The sequence below is a fragment of the Microcebus murinus genome, chromosome 27 (assembly GCF_040939455.1).
Source record: "Microcebus murinus isolate Inina chromosome 27, M.murinus_Inina_mat1.0, whole genome shotgun sequence".
Lineage (NCBI taxonomy): Eukaryota > Metazoa > Chordata > Mammalia > Primates > Cheirogaleidae > Microcebus > Microcebus murinus.
The window spans coordinates 886,785-905,765 of record NC_134130.1 but is presented as its reverse complement, the minus strand read 5'-3'; the positions used below and the strand labels follow the sequence as shown (position 1 = coordinate 905,765).

At 59.2% G+C, this 18,981-nt stretch overlaps 1 protein-coding gene and 1 pseudogene across 3 annotated transcripts; both read right to left on the bottom strand.

The window, feature by feature from the left end:
- Positions 1–203: 203 nt before the first annotated feature.
- On the bottom strand, positions 204–3,123 carry LOC105885437 (uncharacterized; annotated as a pseudogene).
- Positions 2,821–18,325, bottom strand: ELAVL3 (ELAV like RNA binding protein 3). 3 transcript variants are annotated; one of them, XM_020284013.2, is made up of 7 exons: positions 17,936–18,325; positions 11,540–11,759; positions 11,187–11,290; positions 6,505–6,658; positions 6,149–6,374; positions 5,111–5,149; positions 2,821–3,728 (listed from the first exon to the last, which is right to left on the bottom strand). In XM_020284013.2, exons 1-7 carry the CDS (start codon positions 17,942–17,944, stop codon positions 3,377–3,379), a joined length of 1,104 nt encoding a protein of 367 aa, XP_020139602.2. In that variant the 5' UTR covers positions 17,945–18,325; the 3' UTR covers positions 2,821–3,376. The 3 variants fall into 3 exon arrangements, with proteins under 3 accessions (XP_020139602.2, XP_020139603.2, XP_075854419.1); XM_020284014.2 differs by having other exon boundaries at positions 2,821–3,707; XM_075998304.1 differs by having other exon boundaries at positions 11,540–11,756.
- Positions 18,326–18,981: the final 656 nt, after the last annotated feature.

The following is an 18,981-nucleotide window of genomic DNA, read 5'->3' as shown; positions in this document are numbered from 1 at the left end:
GGCCAGTGTCCCACGCTCCCCACGTGCCACCTGTGCTGTGAGGGGCCCAAGCTTCCCTCCCGGGCAGAGCCTCCCTCCAGAGGAGACCCAGGCCCAGAGAGGGACAGTGGCCTGGGTGCAGTGACGGCCAGCACAGTGGCACACACCCTGCCGCCCCCACACACACACCCGCGCCCTCGCAGCACAGATACCGCCCAGAGCCGTAAGATTCTGAACTTTTATTTTCTGGCATGAAAAGTACAAATAATTAAACAATTCCATGTAAAAGTCTGTTACCGCGGCCAGGCCTGTAATCCCGGTAATAAATAGTCTAAACGCAACGCAAAGTGTTCTTGGTGTCGGGTCGTGTGTTTCTCTTTTTTTTTTTGTCTTTTTTTTTTTTTTTTTAAACAGTTCATTATCACCTCCAACATGGACTCTGTCGTGATTTGAAACCTTCCGAATAAATAACAGGATGAAGGGGAGGGCTGGAGGGGCTGCGCCCCCTCCCCACTGGCCCTGCCTCTGCCCCCCAGGGACGTGGAAGACCCGAGCCCGTCCCCTGGGAGCCCTGGCCTGGCCCCCTGGGGTGAGGGGCTGGCCTCCAGGGTGGGGGCCTGGCTGGGCTGAGTTTAGTGTTTTAGAAAAAGAAGTCCCCTCCCAGTCTTGGGGGCGGCAGGGGGCCGAGGCCTCGGTTGGGGGTGTGGGGAGGTGCCCCCTCTCTGAAGCCCAGCCCCCCAGGGTGGGGGACAAAGCCAGCCTTTATTGCTCGGACGCCTCCTGCACGCTTGGCTTGCCACGCGGCCACGCGTGTTCCCGCGTGCGGAGGGCGGAGAGGAGAGAGCCCCAAGAAACAGCAGGGGAGAGGGGTGGACCCGCGGGGGTCCCTGCCCTGCTGGAGGGGAGAGGGAAGAGGGCAGGGAGGACTTAAAACCACAAGAATAAATAGGTTCGTGTATCAAGAACAAGCTAGGGTTTTCACCAGCTAAATAGACTGAAAAAATTCTCAAGACAAGAGCAAAAGTAATCCCATTAAAGACCCCGGACGTCGCTGGCCACGGGGACTGCCCCACGGAGCACGCGCTCCCGGGTGCCACTCGGCTACCATTACTGTTATTAATAATTATTATTAACTTTAATGATTCCACTTCCCCTTTTATAAATAAATTAGGCATAACCACGTCTCGGCAAAACTTAAAGAAACAAAGAGAACACCATCGTTCCTTTAACTTGCAAACTGGATGAAGTAACAGAAATATACACAAATGTCCTTACAGGGCAACAGGAATAATAAATAGTTAACATAGCAATAAGTTAAAACTACAAGAAGCTAAATTCAGCAAAAAAGTACAAGAAAGTTAACTGGTGCCAGTTTATGTCTTTTTTTTTTCCTTTTTTTTTTTTTTAAATCTCTTCTGTGTGTGTTTTTTCCTTTTTTTTTTTTTGTTGCTTTTTTTTCTTCTCTTCTTTGTGTTTTTTGTCACTTTTTTGATTTTTTTTTTCTTTTTGTTCCTTGCAGCAGAAGCTCCACAGACGTTTAATAACAACACCGGGAGGGGGAGGGGAGAGAGAGCTGGACGATCAGATAGGGCCATGGCCAGACACCAAACGTGGGGACACCAGGGGGGTCGGGGGCAGGAAGGCAACTCAACTATAGCTAAAGTCGGGGGTTTGCAATTCTCAGTTCTGACTTGGGCCCGCTGAGGGGTGCAGGGAGTGGTGCAGGGGCTCCCCGGGGCTCTGGCCTGTGGCTTCTGTTGGAATTTTATTATTATTATTATTTTAAAAACAAAATCAGGGAGAAGCAAAGTCCAGACAGAAGCTGGGGCCGGAGCTCGGGATGGGGGCTGTGTCCACTGCCCTCACCTATCTGGAAAGACGAAAAAACCCAACAAACCAAAAGTGGGTAGGTAGGTGACAAGTGGTTAGGAAGGTTCATGGGGCTGGGCCCCCGAGGCCCGGCCACCCTGGGCCCGTCGGGGAGTGCTGGGTGCCGAGGGAGGCCTGGCACTAGTAGGGGAGGCTCCACGGCCTTGGCCCAGGGAGGCTCAGCCCCGGGGGCGGGGGGGGTCCTTTGGCCTCAAGTGTTGGTGGGGGGGCTGCCTCCAGCCCCCCGTGACGCCAAAGTGGAACGAGGTATCGTGTGTCTGGATGCATGGACGCTGTGAGAGCACGCCTGTGTTCGTGGGCGGCAGGGAGGCCCGAGGGGCCAGGAGAGAGCTCTGCAGAGACACCGGGGCAGGCGCGTCGCTTTGCGGGGACCAAGAGGGACCGGGGCGGGGTGTGGGGCGGGGCCTGCGGCCTGCGCCTGTGGGGGGGTGTGTGCGGATGTGTGTGTGTCTCTGTGACTGGGTGTTCAGATTTGATGTCCAAATATATCTGTCTCCGCTGTCACGCGCGCACGTGGACCGACGGACGGGTCCCCGCGCCCACACGCGCGTGCCCGCGTGCGTCTGTGCCCGCGTCTACACTGCTGTGGCCCCAGCTCCTGCCTCCTCCCGCCTCGCCCTGTCCAGAGTCTGACTTTGGCCAATGGGTCCCTCAACGTGTCGGGGCGCTGTCGGGGCGCCTCTGCCCGCCGGTGTCCCGCAGGGGTGAGTGTGCTGGCTCCTCTGCGTGCCCCCCAGCGTGGACGCCCAGACCCTAAGCCCCCACTCCCTGGCACCTCCCTGCCCCAGTTGGTAAACATAACCTGCCAAAATATTTTCTTTTTTTTTTTTTGTCTTTTTTTGTGTTTTTTTTTTTCAAGTTCAAGAATCCCCAGTAAAAATTCTCCACGAGGTCTTTTTCCCTTTTTACAAAAATAGAGTTTTTCTTAAGACCCCTCCCTCCCACCCCCCCTTTTTTTTTTTCATTTTGTTTCTGCTTCCAGCCCCCTCCCCGGCGCCCCACGTCCCACCCGGGGGAGGGGGGACCCTGGGCCGGGGGTGCCCACACCGCCTCCTCACGTGTCACTTTTTTGGGGATTTTTAAACCTGTTCCCTCTCCCCAAGCCCACCTTGGGTGTCGGGGAGGCCTGGGCAAGGGGGCCTGGGAGGGCACCTCCAGCGGCCCCCAGGCCACCCACGGAGGGTGGCCGGGGCTGGGTGGGGGCACACCGCTGCGTTCTTTTTAGCCAAAAAAAGAAACAAAAACCTTCGCCATGAACCAAACCAAGATGAGAGAGTGACCAGCGCAGCCCGGGGGTGGGGCGGGGGACGGGGCAGGGGACCCCCGGGCACCCCCCGCCCCGGCACCCCCTCCCCCCCAGAGTGCTGTGCTCACCCTGTGGCTTCGCAGGGATGCGGGTCCCTCACGTCGTCCGTGGGTCTGCCTGGCTGTCTCTCGGGCCCTGTCTGTCTGTCTGTCTGTCTCTCTCTCTGCTGCCCGGGGAGGGTGGGAGGACGGCGGGGGCGGCTCAGGCCTTGTGCTGCTTGCTGGTCTTGAAGGACACCTGCAGCACGCGCTCGCCCAGGCGGTAGCCGTTGAGGCTGGCGATGGCCATGGCCGCCTCGTCGTAGTTGGTCATGGTGACGAAGCCGAAGCCCTTGCACTTGTTGGTGGTGAAGTCGCGGATGACCTTGACGTTGGTGACCGCCCCGAAGGGCCCGAACAGCTGCCACAGCACGCTCTCGTCCGCCTCGGGCGACAGGTTGTACACGAAGATGCACCAGCCGGCGCCCGCCGCGCCCCCCGACAGGCCCACGCCCGCGAGGCCGCTCATGCCGTCGATGGCGATGGGCGAGAACCTGGCGATGAGCGAGAGGGGACTACTTTGGGGGTCACGCGGGCTCTGCCCTGACCCCCCGCAGGCCTCCGACCCCACCGGAAACCCCGACTCTCACCCACTGGCCTGTAACCCTGTCCTGACCCCCGACCTCCACCCTGACCCTGTGACCTTTAACCCTGTTGGTCCCGACCCTCCACACCCCCGTGGCTGCCACCTGTACGCGGCAGGAGGCCCGTGCTGGTGGGAAGTCCCGTGCATTCAGGCCTCGGCACAGCTGTCACCTCCCGGGGCAGCCTCTGACTGCGCCGAGTGACCCCTCGGTCCCCCTGCCCCTCCCGCCTTTTCCCGTCCGGATCACATCTCTGTTCCTGGCCCCATCCTCCCTGCCAGGGCCCCTTCCTCCCTGCCAGGGCCCCGTCCTCCCTGCAAGGCAGCACCTGGGAGGTGTTTGTTGAGTGAATAATAAAACACTCCAGAAGTATCCATTGAATGAATTAACGAAAGGGCAGAATCGTCCTTCCACATGCCCTGCATTCCTCACCGGCTACCGGGCCCCCCGAATGAACCCCGCTACTAGAGGGGAGGACCCCGAGGCCTGGGGCGTTTGACCTGGACTGCGCTGTCCCTCCTCCATGCCTTTGCACGGGCTGTCCCCACTGCCAGGGGCTCCCTTTCCACCCTGCCCCTTGTCTCGGCACCTCTGCACTGACGTCGCCTCAGATGGGTCAGCGGGGGCGGAGGGGGGACCCTGCTGGGTCCCCATCACCCCTTCTCCCTGCCCCCTGCGCGGCCTTTACCACTGCTCGCCCACCTGCCCCTCCCCCGCTGGGCTGCGCTCAGGAACCACAGTGACGGCATCGTGACACGGGCTGCTGTTTATGGAGCGCTCCCTGGGTGCCAGGCACCGTGCGTCCAGCCACGTCCCCGAGGGCCCGAGTCTGCCCGGGCCACGCTGGGTCCCCGGCCCCCAGCCAGGCGCCTGCCGGCGCTCGGCACGCTCCACAGCTTGTCACGCCATAGACACGGGGCCTTTGCAAGGTCAGGGACCTGGCCGGGGCTATGCCGCCCGGCCTCCAAGTCTGTCCCCGACTTCAGGGCAGAAGGGGTGATTTTGTGACCCCCCCCCCCCCGCAAGGATGGTTAGCAGGGGCCGGCGGGGCAGGGGGACCAGACACTTAACGTGGGAACCACGGGGCACGATTGTGTCCCCGCAACTCTGTGGCAGCTGCTGTTCCCCCCGAGCCCCAAAGGAGCCATCGTACAGGGCGGAGAGGACCCGAGAGGTAGAGCCCCTGGGGACACCTGCCGTCCCATTTCTCAACAGCCGTGCCCCTCCCGGGTGGACACGCCAAGCCCGCAGTCCTGCGGTGTCAGAAACAGGGCTGGTGGCGGGTAGGGACAGTGGGCTGGGGGCATTGTTACCTCTTGACTCCGTAGGCCATGTTGAGCAAGTTGTCCAGCCTGCGGGGGCAGAAGCTGCGGTCAGAGGTGGCCTCGAGACACGCCCCCGGCTGTGATGACGCCACCGGCCAGTGGCCTGCCCTCCCCGCCCCCACCCGGCGGGCCGGCAGCAGAGCCCTGCCCCCGCCGCCCGCCGCCCGCCCGGCTGGACACCGCCTGGCACGGAACCGCGGTCACTCGGGCACCGCCTCTCGCCCGCCCTGCCGTCCTCGTCCCCACCCTCCCAGCCGCCGCACGCCGTCGGGGCCGGGGCTGGCGTCTCTGGGGAAGGGTAACTTCCAACAAAGGCGACAGTAACAAGCCCAGCCGACTCTGAGTGCTTGGGTGGCAGGGGTGGGGGAAGTGACTCGCCACGGCCACCCAGGGCCCACAGGCGGCTTGCACTGTCCCCACGTTGGGTGGCTCAGAGTTCTGGCTCCCTGGGGATCCCGGGTTCGAGTCTCTGCGCTGCTGTTTGGGTGGGGCAAGCCACAACGCCGCCCCCGTGCCCCAGGGTCCCCGTCCGCAAAATGGGGACAATACAAGCTTCGCTCTTGTCCCGTTGTGTTGCAGAATAAAAGCGTCCAGCGGGCAGCGGGCACTTGAGAAATGTTTGGCGTTGTTATTATTACAGACCCGGGGCCGGGCGCGGTGGCTGCCACCTGTCATCCCAGCGCTTTGGGAGGCCGAGGCGGGAGGATCGCTTGAGGCCAGGAGTCCGAGACCAGCCTGGGCACCACAGCAAGACCCCGTCTCTATAAGAAATAAGCTGGACCCTGATCCTGTAGGCTCCGAAACCCTTAAGGCCAATAATGCCAATCACAGTGGCGAGCACACATTGAGTGCCTGCTGTATACAGGGCCTGGCCTGGATGCACCTGTTTGCTGCTCTCAGCAGCCCGGGCTGTGGCCACTGCCGGTGTCCCTCGCTCTGCAGTGGGCTTGGGGGGCCGGGGGGCCGTTGCAAGCCTGGGGCTCCCGGCCTGGGGCCTAGCGTGTGCCGGGTGGGTGCGGGGCTCACCGGAAGCGCTGCGTCTGGTGGTGCAGGGGCCCCGCGTAGCGCCGGGCGGACGACTGGTAGAGGTGGGTGAGCAGCGCCTGCCCGGTCTTCTGGCTCGGGTTGTTGGCGAACTTGACCGTGATGGGCTCGGCTGCGCCCAGCGGCTTCTGCCCGTTCAGTCCCTTGATGGCCTCCTCGGCCTCGATCCTCTTGTCAAAGCGGATGAAGCCCACACCCCGAGAGACACCTGCCAGGGGGCAGAGGGTGTCCTGTCACCTCCCTCGTGCCCGTGCCTCCCCCCCCCGCTGTCCCAGCACGCGCGTGTCCCCCCGTGTCCCCCTCGCTGCCTGTGCCCAGCGCCGCCCCGGCAGCCCCACCTGTGACCTGGTCCACCAGGATGCGGGAGGTGATGATGCGGCCGTACTGCGAGAACAGCTGCTCCATCTCCTTCTGGCTCATGGTCTTCGGCAGCCCGCTGACGTACAGGTTGGCGTCCCGGATGGACGCCGAGCTGGGTCTGGCGTAGGACACCTGGGCGCCGGGCGGTGAGCGAGACCCACGTCACAGAGGCCCAAGATGCCTCATCACCCATTCGCTCAGTAGACACCTCCCGCCTCGTCGCCACGCGGGGCGGGGCGCATGCCGGAGGGGACAAGACAGTGGCTGTGACAACGTGTTCCTGCCCGCATTGAGAGGTAAGGTGGGGGGACCTGTCCCCCGAGGTCACAAGTCTCCCTGGGGACCCTCAAATTCTTCTCTTGCTCACTCCCTCATGCTTTCTTTCTTTTTTTTTCTCCTCAGAGATGAGGTCTCGCTGTGTCACCCAGGCCGGAGTGCAGAGGCACGACCATAACTCACTCCAGCCTCAAACTCCTGGCCTCAAGCGAGCCTCCTGCCTCAGCCTCTCCCCGAGTGGCTGGGACTAGAGGCGCACGCCATCATGACTGGCTAACTTTTTTTTTATTTTTATAGAAATGGGGTCTGGCTATGTTGCGCAGGCTGGTCTCGAACTCCTGGCCTCCAGCGACCCTCCCGCCTCAGCCTCTCAAAGCGCTGGGATCACAGGAGTGAGCAACTCTGCCTGGCCTCACCCTTATGTTTGGTAAGTCCATCAGCAAACATCGATTCTTCCCACTCCTTTGGAGGGTGGGCCTGGGACACCGGCCCCTCTCTTCTAGAACACTACACTGGGCGCCCGCCGCCCCCCCCCCGGGGACTCAGGTCTTTAGCCACCAGCTCCATGATGGCAGCTCGCAGATCTGCACACCCAGGCGGCCCCTGCCTCCATGTCCCTGTGTGAGGGTGTCGCGGGCACTTCACTCTCAACATGGCCACATCCAGCTCCCAACGCCTCAAATCCGCCCTGGCTCAGTGGCAGCTGCCTGTCCTCCTGCGTACTCACGTCCCCAGGTCTGGGTTGTCCTCGGAACCCCCTTCTTCCCGCTCACACCCAATCCACTATACATCCCACGGCTCCACTTTCCTCCTTATTCAAGATCCACACACTTGTCCCTACTTCCGGCCAGCGGCCGCCATTGATCACCTGGACAGGTGCGGCAGCCTTGGCCCTGCCCACTCTTCAGTCTGTTCCCCCCGCAGCAGCCAGAGGGCGCCTGTGAGTGCCTAAGGTCATGTCCCTCCTCTGCCCAGAATCCTCCGTGGCTCCCACCTTCCTCAGCGCTAACTAAGGCCAAAGTCCTTCCCTCGGCTCACAAAGCCCTACACACTCTTCCCCATCTCCTCCCTGCCCTCACCTTCACCCCTGCGCACCTCCAATGGCTCTGCCCCAGCCACAGGGGGCCTCCTCCATGTCCCCAACCCCACCAGCCATGTGCCAGCTCCAGGGGCTTTGCATCTGCTGTTCCTTCTGCCTGGAACTTCCCTCCTCCTCTCTCTTCTCCAAGGTCTCAGTTGAAATGTCCTCTCCCATCTGAGTTTGGGCCCCCCTCACCTCCACCCCTACTCCTTTTTCTCAAAGCACCTCCTCAGTTGGGAATTAGACACGTTTGAATTCAGTCCTTCAATCCATGTTATTGCTTATGGTCCAACCCAACAACGAAACTGTCTCTGCAGTTGTTTAAAAAAATGGTGGACGTTGGCCGGGCACGGTGGCTCACGACTGTAATCCCAGCACTCTGGGAGGCCGAGGCGGGCGGATTGCTCGAGGTCAGGAGTTCCAAACCAGCCTGAGCAAGAGCGAGACCCTGTCTCTACTATAAATAGAAAGAAATTAATTGGCCAACTAAAAATACATAGAAAAAATTAGCCGGGCATGGTGGTGCATGGCTGTAGTCCCAGCTACTCGGGAGGCTGAGGCAGGAGGATCGCTTGAGCCCAGGAGTTTGAGGTTGCTGTGAGCTAGGCTGACGCCAGGGCTCTCACTCTCGCCTGGGCAACAAAGCGAGACTCCGTCTCAAAAAATAAATAAATAATAAATAAATAAATAAATAAAATGGTGGACGTTGCATGGAATTGGCTAAGCTCAAAAAAAAAAAAAGTGGACGTGTATATTTCTCTCCTGGAAACAGTGGTGGGCATTGTAAAGCGGGGTGCAGAAAATTCCATTTACAAAGCGGTGAGGATCATGCGACCCCACCTCACTGTGTGTTAGGCAGTGTCGTGGAAATGTGGCATGGAGACCCACCCTGCAAAATGCTGGTGGGTGGCCTGTCACTGGGGGCAGAGAGGGGCATGGACGACCCTCCTCCATATTTCTTTTATTGTATTCTTTTTTTTGAGACAGAGTCTCGCTTGTTGCCCAGGCTAGAGTGAGAGCCGTGGCGTCAGCCTAGCTCACAGCAACCTCCAACTCCTGGGCTCAAGCGATCCTCCTGCCTCAGCCTCCCGAGCAGCTGGGACTACAGGCATGCGCCACCATGCCCGGCTAATTTTTTTCTATATATTTGTAGTTGATCAATTAATTTCTTCCTATTTTTAGTAGAGACGGGGTCTCGTTCTTGCTCAGGCTGGTTTCGAACTCCTGACCTAGAGCAATGCGCCCGCCTTGGCCTCCCAGAGTGCTAGGATTACAGGCGTGAGCCACTGCGCCCGGCCTACCTCTTCCTTATTTCTATGATGCTGATTTTCTATCTCTTCTAAATTAACCTCTGGGTAGACAGAGGTCACTGTCAAAGGCCTGGCTTTTGAGTGGGACGGTGAGCTGCGAGGGTGTATTCCTTCATTAGAAATAACTAATTAAAAAGGAAACTAAAGAAAGCAGGTGGGGGTGAATTCGGGGTGCTTGTGGGCAGCGGTGTCTAATTCCGACTAATGCAATTGTGCACACCAGGAGATAAAAGACAAACACATCCGCCTCTGTTATTTCTCTAACAGTCGTTTTAAAAATCATGGCCACGTATTTGATGGTTTTCTCTCTCCCATGGAGCCGGGAACTGTGAGCACTTGCTGATGGATCAAATTTGGGGGCGGGTTTTGGGGAACTGGGTGGGTTTTGGGGTTTAAGGGTCTGGAATCATCTGAGGCACAGAGTAGATTTTTGTTCTGTTTTGGTTTTTGAGTCACTCTTGCTCTGTCGCCCAGGCTGGAGTGCAGGGGTGTAATCATAGCTCACTGCAGCCTCCAACTCCTGGGCTCAAGCGATCCTCCTGCCTCAGCCTCCCAAGCAGCTGGGACTACAGGCATGGGCCATGATGTCCAGCTAATTTTTTTTTTTTTTAGAGATGGGGTCTTGCTATGTTGCCCAGGCTGGTCTCAAATTCCTGGCCTCAAACGATCCTCCCAACGTGCTGGGATGCTGGGTGGGGACCCCGATGGCCAGCCTCAGAGCAAGTTTTCTCGGGTCTTTCACATCCCTTCGTGACATGGGTTCCCCAAGGGCAGGGACAGGTCAAGTTCCTCCTGGCTCCCCACGCTGGGATGGGGCCCGGAACACAGGAAGCGGCTGGAAATATTTCGGTCAGAATATTTTGTCAGAGCACCGGGTGGGGAGTGACTCTCGGGATGCGTCTCGGAACCACACGCCCGTCACAGCACCGCAGGGCCACACAATGCCACACACCTGCCACCTGAACGGGGCACTCGTGGCCACACCCACACAACATCAGTGAGACACACAAACACCCCGTCAGAGCCAGACACCCCGTCCCAGGCCCCACCGGGTCACAGCTGGAGTCCCAATGTGTCACAAAGCACCTGCCAAATAAAGACCACGTCCTACAGACACGGGGACACACCCGAAGTCTTAAATAGCCAGAATCACTCAAGGACAGCCACTCTGTGGACACTGTGTCCCACAACAACTGCGTCCCAGCCACAGCCATAATGAGTGAGTCACAAGATACCTGGACCATAAACACCGCATGTCACAGTTCAGGGCGACAAACAGACACACACACACACACACTGCATCTCACCCTCACACCTGGGGTTTCTGGGTCTAGTTGGCCGTGGAAAGACCCATCGGGTCATGACCTCGTCTCTCCCCCCACCTCCAGCCCCCCATCACGGGCAGGAAGAGATTCCTGTACCTCCAGCCCCACCTAGAACTGGGGCCCAGATGGGCGCCCCACACCCCAGCCTCCCCCAGGGTCCAGGAGCAGATTTGCAGGGCGGAGCCCAAACACCCCCAGGCGAACCCAGAGAGGGGGGTTTCCATGGCGATCGCCCCCCAGGGGACCCGGGCTGGCAAGATCCCAGCTGCAGCTGCTGAGAGGGAGGTCAGGGGGGAGGGGCCGCCCCTAATCCCGCCCTCCCAGACCCTAATTAGGTTCCAGATGGCAGATGGACCCCCACCCCCATTTCCATGACAAAGGCGGGGGTGGGGGGGTGGCTCACAGGACCCTGGTCACTGCAGCCCGCCCCCAAGCCCTGGCTGAGTCCCTGAGCCTCCAGAGAAGGTGGCTTATGTATTGTCACCGTTGCCAGTTGAGGAAACTGAGGTTCAGAGAGGCAAAGCCATTGGCACCCCCTCCCTACCTGGTGGCCCAGCTGGGCTCCCGATGAGGGGGGTGGGGGAACGGATATAGGAGTGGCAGTAGAGGGCTGGGGACAGTCGGGGTGCACAGTCACAGTGGGGGGGACTGAGGAATGAGGCACCAACCTTAATGGTCTTCGTCTGCAATTTGAGGCCATTGAGGGTGTTGATGGCTTTGTCTGCGTCGTTGGGGTCAGAATAGTTCACAAACCCGTAGCCAAGGCTCTGCCCTGTGGGCACGACGAGGATGAGGACTCGCCAGTGTCCCCCTGACCCCAGGCCTGAGAGCCTGACCCCTCCCCACCAAGATCCACCCTCCTGTCTCCCTGCGACACCCGTCCCCCATCACTCCCAGGGTCAAACCTCAGACCCCTGGGCCACCTCTTGCCCCCCAGATCCCTGGGACGCGCTACCCAGGGTCACACCTGCCCTCGTCACACCTGTACTCCCTCCCCTCCAGCCCCCTCCAGCAGCCACACCTGTGATCTTGTCCCGAACCAACTTGCAGGACTCGATGTCACCAATGCTGCCGAAGAGACTCTTGAACTCATCCTGGGTCATGTTCTGGGGCAGGTAGTTGACGATGAGGTTGGTCTTGCTGTCATCAGTGGCTCCGTTTGTACCAAGGAGTGGCCCGTTGGGCAGGGCCGGGCCGGCCGGGCCCCCCCCCACCTGAGACTCCATGGCCCCCAGTATCTGCTGGAGACAACAGGTCGCGCCCGCTCACCGCCCAGTCCCCACGCCAGGGACCTGCGGGGACGAGGAGTGGCCCGCTGGTGACGGATCAGCCCCGTCTGATATGGGCTTTGTCACGGGGAGTGGGGAGTGGAGGAGGGGACTCCTTATTACTGCGGAAATCCCTTGCATTGACCAGAAAAAGTACTGGGGGAAAAAAAGCACCTGATGTGATTTTAACACGAGAAATTCCATCTACAAACACCATATACACAAACAAAGGTCTAAAATCAATCTACGCATTTTCAGATTAACAGAAAGGAACGCTTTTGTCTTCAGAAGAAGAAATCTAACACTTTTAGTAGCTTTGAAGCCCCCATATGCCCTTCCCTAAGCTTATTTCTTTCCTCCCACCAAACATAATTCCTATCTAAAATGTGTTAATATTTCTTTTGCTTCATACATAATTTTCCTACTAGATATTTACCCTCATAGTTTTCCCATTGAGCTATTTTGTTTTATTTTTTTAACATGAAACATTGGCATATAATGATAATTTTATTTTCTCCTGTTATTTATTTTTCTTGTCTTATTGCAGGGGCTACAATGTGATAGTGGCTTCCTCATTCTTGATGGTAAATGACATGATTTAAACATTTCACACCTAAACATGATCTTTACTATGGGTTTTTCTAGATGGCCTTAATCAGGTTAAGAACATTTTCTTTTATTGCTAGTATCCTAACAAGATTTAAAAAAAAAAAAAGATTAGATGTTGAATTTTATTAAAAATTTTCTACATCTACGGAAATGATTTCTTAGTTTTAATATAGTAATGTCATGAATTATATTAATTGATTTTCCAACATTCCATCAACTTTCCTGGGATATTGTAGTTTTGTTTATGTACATTGCTTGATTTAATTTGCTGAGTTTTTTGTTTAGTATTTTTTTTTTTTTTTGGAGACAGAGTCTTGCTTTGTTGCCCAGGTTAGAGTGAGTGTCGTGGCATCAGCCCAGCTCACAGCAACCTCAAACTCCTGGGCTCAAGCGATCCTCCTGCCTCAGCCTCCCGAGTAGCTGGGACTACAGGCATGCGCCACCATGCCCGGCTAATTTTTTCTATACATATTAGTTGGCCAATTAGTTTCTTTCTATTTATAGTAGAGACGGGGTCTCGCTCTTGCTCAGGCTGGTTTCGAACTCCTGACCTCAAGCAATCTGCCCGCCTCGGCCTCCCAGAGTGCTAGGATTACAGGTGTGAACCACCACGCCTGGCCTGTTTAGTATTTTTAATGTCTATGTTCAGGAAGAGATGCTGTTTTTAATCTAATTCACACAAGGACTGTAAAAGGTAGAAGTTAATTTTGCTATGATGGATGAGGAATCTGAGGCTCAGAGATGTTAAGAAACTTGCTAAAGTCACGCAGCATATCAGTTATGGCACTGGAACTCAAATGCAGCCATCTCCAGACCTATGATTTTCTGACTATGACAGTCAACCAGGCTGCTACTGGCTCTGACTGAGGACTCACTATGTGTCCTTGGCTATTCCCCTTGGGACCTTCGTTTCACTTTGCTGCAAACACAAAACAACTGGTAATGGCTATCAGCAGGGCTCCATAGAGGAGAACTTTAAAGCTGGAACCAGTGCTGGGATTGATTGGCATTGCTGGGCTGTCCTGGGCTTCGGAAGGTCAAGTAGCCAGCATTTCCTTACATCTTCTATAGCATGGTTGGCAAACAGGCTGACCTCACTCAAAAACCCAAATCGAGTGGTAGAGTTTTCCCAGAGGGGTGAATTAAGAAGGATGCAGAAGCCACATCTAGTTTCAGCAGGAAAGACTACTGTGATTGATTAGCCATGTCTGCTGGGGCCACAGAATTAGAAACAGGCAGCGCGTACCCACCATCTCGCCCATCCCTGACTCAAGATCCAACAGCACAACTGTTCCCAGCTACTGGGCACTAGTGTGTGCCAGCCACTGGGCAAAGCACTCTACGTGCAAATTTTCTTTTCTCATTCACAGCCCTTTAAAAAAGGAGTTTCCCTCCCCCACCCCACCCCCACTTAATACACGAGGAAACTGAGGTTTAAGGGGTATTGTAAAAATTGCCAAAGACCATGCATCAGATAAATGGCGGAACAGGGGTTTGCACACGAGTTTTTCTGCCCCAGGGTCTGTATTTCCTACTTCCACTGCCAGCCAAGACTGGTGCCAGTTGTAACATTTCCCAGCTGTGTGTCCTCAGATAGATCACTTAGTGCTTCTGGGCCTCTGCTCCACTTTGCTGTAAGCTCCAACTTACAGGCACAGTGGCCAGGGGAGGGATCGGTAAAGCACGAGCGGGTGTCACTGGAAAGCACTCTGGGATAGATTAGCCATGTCTGCCATGGGCACGGCCACAGGAGGCTGGAGTAGGCTTGTCGCACTCACCATCCCTGCCTCGTAATACTGCTATTCATAATCGTTCCATGACACTGAGAATGTTTCGTGTGCCAGGCACTGTGACAAGCACTTCAGGGCATCATTTCACTTATTATTCTCCCAACAATCTTGAAAAACAGAGAACACACTCTCCATTTTACAGGTGAGGAAACTGACCTCCAGAGACACTGGGTGATATGAATGGGGACCTTGATTTCAAACCCGGACCTGTTTGACGACAGAGCCATTTTCATCGCTATGGCCAAGGCACTGGGGTGGCCCTGCCCCCTCACAGCCGTGTGTCCCCAGGAACGATCTCTGGTCTTCCTTGGGTCTATGTTTCCTTCCCACTTACTCTCATAAAAATAATGGCGGGGACTGTCAACTCTCCTGCGTCTCCAATCAGCTGAGAGTGGCTGGCTGGGGGGCCGCCTGGTGGAGGACTCTGAAGTCACATCACCAGGCTCACGAGGAACGCGCTCTGGGTTGATTAGCAATGTCTGCCACAGGCGCCCGCAGTGAGGCAGCGGGACTCACGCCACTGAGCTGCATTCTGGTCTCCTGACACAACACTTTACTACTGGCACGGTCGCCTATGGAGGGCTATGAGTTTGCAGTGTCCCAGACAAAATCCCTTATGGGAAACTTCCAGATGAGTCTTCCATGTCGAACATAAGAACCTCCACCAAATGCATGAGGAAATGGAGTTTCTTTCTTTCTTTTTTTTTTTTTTCTCCTTGCTTGGGTGAGGCAAAGAAGGAAATGGAGTTTCCATGAAGGACCTGCAGAGTTCAACGGGGACTTGCACAAGGCTGACACAAATGGTGGATGGAGAATTCAAATCCAGGTGCCCACTCTCCTAACCAAAAGGCCAATCATATAAAAAAATAGTAACAGAAAAGCCACCCTGTGCCTACTCCAGGCTGTGCCCTGGGCGTCACGACACTGAAACCGACGGCCGGTTGAGTCTATTCATTCAATTCAACAAATATTTGCCGAGAGCTACCACACGCCAGCAGCTGACACCGCCCTCCTCACTGTTGTCCTCTGATAGTCATGTCACCTCTTGGGCCTGTGTCCCTCTGTCCCTCCAACGAAGGTACGGCACAGAGGTCTCCCAGGTACAGAGATGGATTCTCAATTCCCATCCAGGCTTAGCGACATAGGCTTCTGCGATGGGTCGCTGCTATTGGCCATGGGAGCCCAAATAAGCAACCAATAGCACACGAGTCCCTGCTCCCGGACATGCTAGAGCCCAGGCTCTGAACCCCCACTGAGCATGTGCAAAACTTTTCCTTGACTTCCCACGACCACACCGGAAGGTGGACACGGTGTGCTCCATTTCTCAGCTGGAGAAACTGAGGGTCACAGGGACTTGCCTAAGGTGACGGGAGGAGGTGGAAGGGATGGGGGCAGCATTTGACCCCTGATCTGATGACCCCAGAACCCAGAGTTACCAGCTGCCCCTGCCCCAATGCCGTCCCCAACCTGGATGGAGTGGAGAGGTGACTGGGTGGGTCAGAGCCAGGTTCCTGAGGCCCAGCCAACTAATCTCGCCACCACCCCGTCTCCCTCCCATCTGTGCCCAGGCTTAGCGGGACCGATGTCGCCTTTCCTCTGAGCCGGCTGAGCTGATAATGGGATCAGATTGGAGAAGGCCACACCCGCCCTGCAGTGAGTGTGTGGCCTGGGATGGTGGCAACGTGGGCATCAAAGGAGGTGGCAACGTCAGAGGAGGGGGGAGGAGGGCAGGGATCTTCCTTCCTATTCTCTGGTCCTTTTGGGTCTCTCTGAGCCTCCCCCTCCTTCAGTTTCCTCTCCCTCTCTCGCCTTCTGTCTCTCTCCTCCCCTGCTCCTCCTCGCAGCAGCTCCGTCTCCTTCCCCTCCCAGCGCTCTCGCCAACTCTTTTCCACCATTGCACACACATCTGACGTGTGCACTCTGCAGTGGGCACACCTGAGGCCACTTGCTTCCTCACCCCTCCCACATCTGACCCCCCTGGCTCCCGGCGGCGCCCCCTGGCCCCAGTCGCAGTGACAGATGCCTGGATACCCGCGACAATAGGGCATTGAGTGGCTGTGCATGGTAAGGCTGGCCCACCACGTGGTGCTGACTGGGCCTCCTACTTCTGGGGCCTTCTTCCTCCACGCAGGGCCCTCGCGGTCTCCATCCATGCCCTCACTTCCTCCCAGCCCGTCCCCAAGCTAGGTCTCTGCTTGAGTGTCCCCGCGTAGGAGAACCCAGGCCCCCAAGGGCTTCGGGGTCCTTGCATGACCTCTGGCCACACCCTCTTTGCCTTTGTGCATTAGTTCCCTTTTTCAAATGGGAGGGGGCACTCATCAGGGGACGCCTAGGAGATGCTGGACTGTCGCGGGAGGTCGGGGGTCCTCAGGAGGCCACCTCCGGTTCCCAGACCTGGGTGACCAGCATGACGCTCAGAGAGGGGAAGGAGCCGGCCTGAGGTCACACAGCAGGTGAGCCTGGCCTAGCCTCTGGGGCCTCGTCGCTCACAGCCGGGTGGGCGGGTCCCAGGGTCCAGGAGGGGAGTGAGAGCTGAGCACGCCCCCACCCACTGCGCTGGCCACGACTCGAGAAAGAGGCCCGGGGAGAGACACAGCGCACAGAGACACGCACGCAGAGACCGGGAGACAGGAAGAGCGGAGGACGGAGGCCCAGGCGCCGGGACCAGACAAAGGACGCGCGGCGGCGCGGGGAGCGGAGTCGCGCGGCAGGGGTGGGGGTGGAGCAGGGGTGGGGCTATAACTGGCCAGCCCCGCCCCCGGGATACGCCCGGGCTGCCGAGTGGAAATCCGAGGGCTCGGGCGAGGCCGGGCCCCCGGGGCCCTGGGGCGGGGCCTAGATGGGCGTGCCCGGGCGTGGCCAGACAGGGCGTGGCGGGCGGGAGGGGCCGCGCTCGGGAGCTGACCAGCTCCGCGGCTGCTGAAAGCACCGGGAGCCGGGCGAGTGGCGCGGGCTGGCGGGCGCGCTCAAGGTCACCCCGCGGCCCAGAGCCCTGGCGGGGTGGGGCGCCGGGACCTGGCCTAGGGGACTGCCTCAGCCCCCTACCCCATCTCCCGAGGGGGCGGGGGCCCAGGAGCCGAGAAGTCTCCCCACCCCACCCCCCGCGGGCGCTCCTCTCCCCTCCCCCTCCCCGCAGCCCGAGGCGCCCGCGCGAGGCTACGGCCCGCGAAGAAGCGCCGAGAAACAAAGGGACGCGGCAGCGGCGGCGGGCCCGCGGGGCCTCCGGGCGCGCCCCCTCCTCTCCCCTCCCCGCTTGCCGCAAGGTCGACGGGCTCGAGGACGAGACGCCCGCCTTCCGGGCGCGGCCGAGGCCCGGGGCGCGCGATCCGACGCCACCCGCTTCCCCAGGGCACTCGGGGACGCCTTGCCGCCTGGGCCTGGCCCAGCACCAGTGATCGGGGCCCTGCGTTTGCCTGGGCGGCCTGCCGGGTCTGGGCCTGGATGAGGGAAGCATCCTCCGCCGCCGCGGCCCCTCCCCCATTAGGCCCGTTGGAGAGCGGGCACTCCGGCCTCCAGGGCGGCGTAGGACGCCCCTCGGATCGCAGCCCGAGTCCCCAAATACTTTCAGACCAGGCTCTAAGCGCCCTCAGCACTCTGGGCGCGGCCCTGCCCACTCTCAGGCCCCGAGGCTCGGTCCTACCCCCCCACCTGGGCCTAGCTAGGCCTGGTCCTACCCCCCCCAATCTCCGCGGAACCTGGGCCCAACCCCTCGCCGCCCAGGTCCCCTCTCGGCGACAGGAGAATACCTACAGTGACCATTCTTGTGTGCCCGGCGGGCGCGGTCCGTGTTGAGGGCGGCTCCGGGGGTCGTGCACTCCTAGCGGGGCGCCCGATGCTCACGCCGGGGTCCCGCCCGAGCGGCCTCCGGTGCGGCCGCTGCAGATGTGGTGATGAAGGCGGCGGCTCCCTCGAGGGCCAGGGACGGGCCCGAGCCCGGGGATGCGCGCGCGGATGACCGGGCCCCGGGGTGGCCTGCGGGCAGCAGGGGATGGAAAGAGGGAGCGGGCGCGGGGTTGAGGACGCCCCCTGCGCGGCCCCGCGGGGCCCGGGGAGGTTGCGCTTCCCGACAGAGATCGCGGCGCTCTGCCTTTCGCCGCCGCCCCTCGGTTGGGCCTGTCCGGTCTCGGGTGCTCAAGTCCTCTCCCCTCGCCCACCCTCCCTCCCTCCCTCCGGCCCGCGCTGCGCGCTCCGCGCTCTGGGCCGCGCCGCCGCCGCCCCCAGCCCTTTATAGCAGCAGCTGCCAGCGCCGGCGTCGCTCATTGGCTGCGGCGACCCAGCCCCCGCCTCCTCGCGGCGCCCGACGGCGCGGCAGGTGGAAGCGAGCGCGCGCGGGCCGGGGCTCCGCACCCACAAAAAGCGCATCCCTGGAGCTCGGGCAGCCAGATTTGGGCCTGCCTTCTCTCGCAGCCACTGCTCCCTGCCTTGGCAGCCCTTCCTGGGCGGGCTTTCTGCCCGGGTGACAGAGCGGGCTCCCATCCGCGGTCCAGCCCCTAGCGCTGGAGGAGCAGAGACAGAGAGGAGGTGTAGGTGGCCCGAATGTGCGACCTTCCGGAGGCGCTGTCCACCGAGGGGACTAGAAGGGGACGAGGAGCCAAGATTTCAGTAGGCAGAGACCTGGGGCACCAGGTGTAGTCCCCTTCAAGGCCACGGTGGGAGTGTGGGGGTGGCCAAGGCGGCCCTAGTCTGCCTGCGGAAGGAAGCTGGGACTCTGTGGATTCTGGGCGGGCCGGGCACCTCCAGGGCTGCAAAGGCCGGGACTACGCCCGGTGCCGGGGAACTCCGCACTGCCCCGAAGT